This window comes from Penaeus chinensis, chromosome 18 (genome assembly GCF_019202785.1).
Source record: "Penaeus chinensis breed Huanghai No. 1 chromosome 18, ASM1920278v2, whole genome shotgun sequence".
NCBI lineage: Eukaryota > Metazoa > Arthropoda > Malacostraca > Decapoda > Penaeidae > Penaeus > Penaeus chinensis.
This window is the reverse complement of record NC_061836.1, coordinates 31,863,960-31,871,459: the sequence shown is the minus strand read 5'-3', so window position 1 is coordinate 31,871,459 and position 7,500 is coordinate 31,863,960. Positions and strand designations below refer to the sequence as shown.

Below are 7,500 nucleotides of genomic sequence, written 5' to 3'. Positions count from 1 at the left end.
CCAAGGTCAGAACCCTTACTTTGTCTGTGCCATACTTCTTCCCATAACCCAAGCCAACCTGTGTGGTCTTATCCCTACTACCATCATCTACAATGATCACTTCATAGGTAAAGCTGCTGTCAGTCTTTGCTCTTTTTTCTAAGTACTCTAGACATTCATCCATCATAACTGGTACTGTAAGAAAGTACAAAAGATTTAATGATTACAAATGTGTAGTATCTTTTCTTTAATCAAATCAACAAAAACAAAATCACTAATTTCAGTAGATCCAACTTATATTAGCCAAACTTCATACAACTACATGGTACATGTACATTAATACTTACATCTAGCTTCCTCATTGTATGCTGGCACAACTACAGATAAGGACTTAGTTGGTTGATCCTTTATTGATGGGAAATCAAATTTCTCTCCTGTTCCTGAATCTACAAATTGCTTTTCACTCTCATATGCTTTTATAGTTGGATACATTTCACTGTTGATATAGACTATAACACAGACCTGAAAGTTAAAGGCATTAGAGAGATTTCTATGGAAAATACTGGTGTGTATCTAGATATATACAATATTTCATCAAATGAGAAATGAGCCTTCAATCAAATAATAATACATAATATGTACATTTAATAGTTGGTCCCCATTTTGTACTTACAGCAATAAATGCAGCCATAACAAGTGCCACTAGGTATACGAGAAGAATTAAGATGTCCATTTTTCTCAAGCTGTCTTTTTCTGGAAAAAAATACATCATTAACAAGTACTTTTCTTTTAATATTTTTCCATAAATTCCTGTAAACTTCTCTAAATAAGTTTGACACAATTAGGATGCTCTGTGATGTAGCTTCTTACTACTTTTGAAATAACAGCAAATAAAAATCTAACTAAGAATACTAAAACTGTCAGTAAGTAATTTGAGGTATTCTCTCATTTCAGTGAAGATCTACATTTGTTGTCAAATTTTACACTTAAAATTAGACAAATCTGAAATATATCTAGTCATATGCACGCCTCCCTAGCAATTTAATGTCAAATACGGAACCAATCTAAGCTCTATCTTGTTAGAAAATGTGTATTACAGCTTTGTGCACTCTCTACCAGTGCACAAAGCAGAGGCTCTGAGGTACAATTTTAGTGTATGACAACAGGACTTTCACAATAGCCAGTATATGAAATTGATGAATTACTGAAATCTAAGAAAATTTTCATTTGCGCCATTTCCTGTACAAAAAAAAAAAGTTATTTGTTATATAAATATGATACTTAAAGCTCTTAAACCTTTCATTCTTCATTAGAAAATAATGAGCTGATGCAATTCTGATGTGAACATCTTAGGTGCAGATGGACTTACAGCCCCACAGGGTGGACTTTCCCCTGAACCAGTACCCAGCCTGCACTTTTGCAGATTTTGCTCACTCTGCAGGGCTCCCACATAGTATTGGAACAAATGCAGGGCAACTAGTAGCATTCTGTGCCAAGCCCATAAAATGTTTCTTAAGTATGTACTTATCAAGAAATATTTTCAAATGCTATTTAAAATATATCATGCAGCTCTTATTTTACTTTATGCTGTTAATAACATATATTTAATTTTCAAAGATGACTGATGCATCATTTCTAGTCTGTACCAGCTGAAAGTTTACCTATAGTTTTTGCAATGTATTACCGCAGATTTTAGAAATAACACTAATTACCATATATTAATGACTCTCACCCCCAAATATATTCATGAGAGCAACGCACCCTCTAGAGACGAAGTCCTAAAACCAGGGTAACTTGTGGACCTAAAATCTAAACCTAACCTTTCCTACCTTCTATTTATTACCTAGACAGGGGGGAAGCCCTCCTATCCTCCCTGCCATTATTAGTACTATTATTAGCACTTCTATACAAACCCTGACATTAAGAACTCTGGCTGTGTAAGAGTGTTGTGGACTTAGTCTCTGAGTGATGATATGAAGAGGATATTTTCATCATAGTGCAGTAAATATGAGGCCGCTGCAACTGTACCCATGTTTTATTACTTTATTTCTTATGCTCTATAAGATGGCTGTGTCCATTTCCCTCTATCTTTGTGCGTCACTCTCAGTGACATTAACCATATTCTCAAACCAAATGCCCGAAATTGCATTCATTATATGTTTTGTAAATTTAAACTTTCATCTATAACATAAGCTTTGGTATGGCCAGGTTAATGCACCACAATCATTAGACAGAGTGTATTAACATGAACATATTGATGCTTATGTTAGGCCTATAGATGAAAGTTTGAATTAACAAAACATTTAATTAATGCAATTTCAGGTAATTAGACACATATGCCTTCATAATATATGTATATGTAAGCCTATGTATGTAACTGCACACACAGACACACGCAGACACACACACACACACAGACACACACACACACACACAGACACACACACACACACACAGACACACACACACACACACAGACACAGACACACACACACAAACATATTTATGTATGTTTATACAATATATACATATAAATACAAATTTCTATCCATCTATCTATTTATCATCATCTATCTAGCCTCTATAAGGAATAAAATCTGCATCATTCAATTAGATTAAGGCTAGATAAGTAAAAACACCAAGGCAGGAGAGTTATGATAAGTCTGAAAATATAAGTATAAAATCCTGGCTGATGCATTAATAAATAAATATAGTATTTGCTCATGTTTTTAATCCCAAACTTTCCCAGAGTATCAGGGGTCTTGAGAGCGACTGTGAATATAACGCTTGTAAATGACAGCTGACATTCAAATAGTTGGGTTTGACACTATCTTTCTTGAAAAAACAGACTATGTTAATAATAATTAAGCCCTCATTAGGCACACCAACTGCGGCAACTGTGCGGGATGCATCAGACGTTTCAACCAGTCCTCACGGAAGTCACCATGGATGGGGCTTAACCAAGTCCCTTCCCTGGGGACTGAACTGTAGGACCCGCACCAGCGTTTTAATGATACGGCCATTAGTCTCGGAGAGATGAAGTTACTTTACAAAACAGTTACCAATATTTTCACTTGTATCATTTGCAGTTGAAAACACCAGACTTATTGAGGGAATAGTAATTGCACGTTTGGATGAACTACCCATACATGTGTTTAAAGTACTGATAAAGTGATGTCAAAAAAAAACATATCCTCCTCTTGCCCATATGGTGAATTATATATGATATGCTCACACCAACAACGTTACACTAAAATGCTTTAACAGCCTTCACTTACCCTCAAAAGAGCAAGGAATATCCTAAAATATCAAACTCATAAGCCAAAATATCAACGTTACTAAACCTCTCTCAATCCACAGACAAAATACTGATCCCAATGAACTGTAAAAAGAAGACCATACTACCTTCGAAAATCTCTCAAGTTGCGCCTCCCTCTCCACCTCTCATCTCCCGGCCTTAGGCGACGTAATTCACGGACAAACCGGTTCCCTTTTCCTTTCGTGAGGTGAGAGCTGGGAGGTTTTTCTCACGCTCTCTCTCTCTCTCTCTCTCTTCCTCCCTCTTCTTCGCCTTCTTCCCTTTTTTCTCTCTCTCTCTCTCTCTTTCGCTCAGCTGTTTCACACCTTGCCTTTCGGTGTGTTCGAAGCGTTGCGTTCTGACTTCGTTCCACAAAGCCGGGCTTGTGTGGTATAACAAAAAAAAAAAAAAAAGTAAAAAAAAAAAAAAAGGCTATTTAAATGTTTTCCTTGTTTTGTTTTGTTTTCCTTTTTTATTGTGTAACGTAAGACTGATTTCCAAGTAGTTATTTCCACAATGAATTTAAGCATTTGTTCTGTTCTTCTTCTTCTTCTTCTTTCTTGGTGTAGGGTTTTAGACTATTCTGTTATTCTGTGTATATGCATACATTCTTAACATTTTTGATATACAGCCATAGACATAAATTGAATGGTCTTTGATTATATTTCAGTCTGATTCGATGGAGGAGGGAAGAAATTCGCCTTGTGAATGCACAAAATGAAATAATTTCAAGCATAATTCACAACGTGCATAAATGTATAATGCAACGTCCATCCCTTAATTTTATGATTTAGGAAAAAAATGATTAAGTTCCTATTGACACGAAACAAATTGAAAGCTCTCATAATAATACTTAAAGGACTTCACACGGAATTCCTCAACTCAATGGGAAAAGCGAGCACCCTAAATTTAAATATTTAAATACAGGAGCTAAAGACAACCAAATATACCAAAGAATACACTAACAAACACATACGTACACACATGCATACACAAATCTAACCCCAATACACCAATCCAACCACACAAACCGAGAGAGTTTTGGCCATACAGAATTCACAGGAATAGGAAATCGAATCCACGTTACAAGGATCCAGACGCAGAGGAATACGTGTGTGGCTGCAGTTGGCGTCGTGAGTATTCCTGCCTGTGATATTTACACGTGGTTGCTCATTTTGTGAATGACCTCGGTTGTGGATGTCGTTGTGATGCACGTGAGCTGTTCAGGAGGTCGTGGGTTTGAGTTCTTTCAAAAGTCTCGCTTCTGGCTCATGACAGGACCTTCCTGGAGGACTGATTTCTTGATCTGTTAGTTGTCAGAAATGGGACTTGATCAGGATGATTTAGTAACTTTATATTGCCATTTAGTGTCAACCAGATTTCTGAAACTTTTTATGTTTTGAGGGGGGAGGGGGCGTGTAAAAATTCCTTTTTTCGCCAGTGTTGATATAGTTGGTCAAGCTGGATTCCGTCGGCTTCTTATTGTATGTTTGGGAAGGATGATCATCATCTACAGAGAAAAAAGAAAAGGAAAGAAAAAGGGGTGGGGGGGCGTTTCAAAACGTTTTGGAACAAACATTTTTACGATTCTTGGGGTTAATAATGGTATTACTTTTAGCCAGATTGACGCACGATATAGATACGTTAAATCATACTTGAAAAAAAGTGCAACTCTTGTACATACAAATACGTTTGGTGTTTCCGGTCAAAAGTTATAACAAGTTAGTTTGGCTCAAACAGTAATGATATTTTGTCTAGGATTGCGTTTATAAATAACATTGATAATCGTTGGTGTAATATCACGTTCACAAAGTCGTATGGTACTAAATATCGTTTGCTTGTAAGAGACAAAACGACAAAAATAATGCTCTTACAATCTATGGCAAGTTTCTTCTTCTTCTTAATGGTTTGCTAAGTTCTAGCTTCGCCCGGGCCTTCTAAATATGGCCCGGCCTGTGTCAGCTTTTTACGGCTGTCTGATTGAGTTGTCTGACACTCGGTGCTTACCGTGGCGGCGGGATTGCCAGCAGACGCTCCTGCCGCCATGGTGTAAGCATTTCGCATAGCCTCTTTACCAGCACGGCGGCTGTTGTGGGCGGTCCCTGTCTCAGGAATTGTGTATGGTCACAATTTTCTTGGTTGGCAAGTTTAGACTAAGAAACGTTGTGCAACACGAAATCCCTTGATATACTCTTACACAATGATGGCTCTGAAATAGGAAAGAATGGAATGACACTGTCCTAAAGAAAGGGATGACAGTGAAGTTATCCGTGCAGGCAAAGAATGTCGGCAAAATTTAAGAAAGTAAGTCGAAGTAAATAAAATAATTCACGATTAAGTCCGCTGCGACCGGGTGGGGGTCCGGGTCGAGGGGAAGGGGGGGGGGGGTAATTCTTCATGCGGCGATTATTTTGTGGTTAAAACAAATGCCAAAAAAAATCACTTGAATCATTCGCGATGGAAAACGGTGACAGGCCATGCTCATAGCACTGTTAATAATTGAAATAAGGAATAATAATTGCGAGGTTGGATAATTGTGTGAAACAACTTTCAACAGTTGCGTAACATACAACTTGTAAATCTTAATGATGAACATTGATTAGGAAGCAGTTCAATATCTTTACCTGTTACATGGAAGTTGGAAGTTTGCTTGCCTGTGAGTGTAGAATGCCTCGGAGGCCGTGGTGGTTATTTGATGCTGCTTTGCTTTATCGAATTACCCATAACTATCAAAGAGATTTTATCCGGATTTTGTCAAGCTGTGACGTCGCACCGAATGCATTTGTTGCGGTCGCAGCTTCATAGCTAAATGCATCAAAAGTCGCCATTATAGTTTTCAGAGACTCAGATAGGATAAGAACTTCATCAAATTCAAGGTACGGGATCTTGATATTGCCCTGTGCTGTTCCACAGTGACTTTGGTTAGTAACTCTACCCAGTATCCAGTCCATGCAAATGTTTAAAAAATGTGCGAGCACTTAGCCTTGCCTCACTCCTGAATTGACAGGAAAGAAGCTAGACATGCCCCAACCACACTTTACAGCACTAGTATCTTTGTTAGAATTCCCCTAAATCTCAGGTTCTCTCAGAGCGAATTTACGAGACACCGATGCAAACGCCTTTTTTGGGGTTGATGTGGGTTACAAGCAGTCCAAGACCAACCTTATGAAGGCATTCCACAGTGACTTGAAGGAGTTAGATATGGTCAATTGTGGACCTCCAAGGAGTGAACCCAGGTTGCTTGGTTATCTGGTTCTTTAGTAGGTGTTCCCTGGTATGTCTCAAAGAAATGGGAGTGAAAAGCTTGCCTGGTATGTTGAGTGAGCACTTGTGAAGTCACGGTAGAGAGGGATAACCTCTGCCCTCAACAGGTCTGGTAGAATGGTGACGGACTGCCAGATAGCAATACAGACCCCGTGTCAGATATTCAACACCGACCTTTAGCAGTTCAACAGGCGTATGTCTACTGCTTTACCACCCTTCTAAGTTAGGGTAGGACGCTCTTTGTTGATGGGTGGTTCTGACTAGGGGAACATGACACCACGAACATCCAAACCAAATACTGGAGGGTCAACTTGAGATAGCTGCCCAAAACATAACCTAACATTCACGAACCCCTACATGATCTGAGGTGATTTGTCCATCCACAGAAAAGACTCCAGTTGTTTAGGAGAAGGGCTTGTAGTTCAGCTTTTCAGGACTTTGGTACGCAGAACGAAGGTCTTTTACTATAGGAAATGGCCTTCAACGTCCTTAGGAAGGTTCCTGATGTACTGTTCCTTGTCCCTTCTCAGCAGTTTTGTGTACTTAGGAACGACCAGCATCTTTGGCTCTATGAAATTCTGCCTTGTTCTTGGGCATTGCTTATGCTCATGAGTTGCAGCAGGTGTTTCGTGCCTAAAGGAATCCCGCAGAGCTACAGGGTCTGTCAGGTTGGTGAGTGTTGCGCGAGATAAGCACGTTAACCTCTGGGCACACTCCTCTTTCCTCAGTGTGTCTAAGTGAAACACCCTTGAGTGGATACTGGAAGACATGAGGTTTTAAAGTGGACCCGAAAGAATTTTGTCTGCTCGTCCCACGCACCTTGGTCACACAACGATAAGGCCATGCCCAAGGATATCAACATACATGGCTAACATTACCAGATAACGCATTGCTCTTCTTGTAAACCCTTTTACTACTATTTCGCAAATATGTGGCAAGAAACAAAAGAACAGACAGAT

The 7,500-nt window shown here is 38.9% G+C and overlaps 2 protein-coding genes and 1 long non-coding RNA gene across 4 annotated transcripts in view; 1 reads left to right on the top strand and 2 right to left on the bottom strand.

Moving 5' to 3' along the window:
• Positions 1–3,646, bottom strand: part of LOC125034832 (dolichyl-phosphate beta-glucosyltransferase-like) — a 6,714-nt gene extending 3,068 nt beyond the window's left edge. The window contains exons 1-4 of one of the 2 annotated variants that reach the window (XM_047626844.1): positions 3,385–3,646; positions 653–732; positions 327–501; positions 1–174 (exon numbers count right to left, since the gene is read on the bottom strand). The exon at positions 1–174 is cut by the window's left edge and continues 35 nt beyond it. In XM_047626844.1, coding sequence (XP_047482800.1) covers positions 1–174; positions 327–501; positions 653–712 — 409 coding nt within the window. In that variant the 5' untranslated portion in view covers positions 713–732; positions 3,385–3,646. Of the gene's footprint in view, positions 175–326; positions 502–652; positions 733–1,008; positions 1,050–3,384 lie in introns of those variants that run through there. The other variant, XM_047626845.1, reaches the window with a different exon arrangement.
• Positions 3,647–4,238: 592 nt separating this feature from the next.
• LOC125034830 overlaps positions 4,239–7,500 on the top strand; it is a 21,615-nt gene continuing 18,353 nt past the window's right edge. The window contains exon 1 of the mRNA XM_047626834.1: positions 4,239–4,410. The gene's annotated coding sequence lies outside the window, so the exon portion shown is untranslated. The remainder of the gene's footprint in view (positions 4,411–7,500) is intronic.
• Positions 4,438–5,209, bottom strand: LOC125034834. The gene is made up of 2 exons (XR_007115722.1): positions 5,152–5,209; positions 4,438–4,787 (listed from the first exon to the last, which is right to left on the bottom strand). It is a non-coding gene; the product is annotated as an uncharacterized LOC125034834 (long non-coding RNA).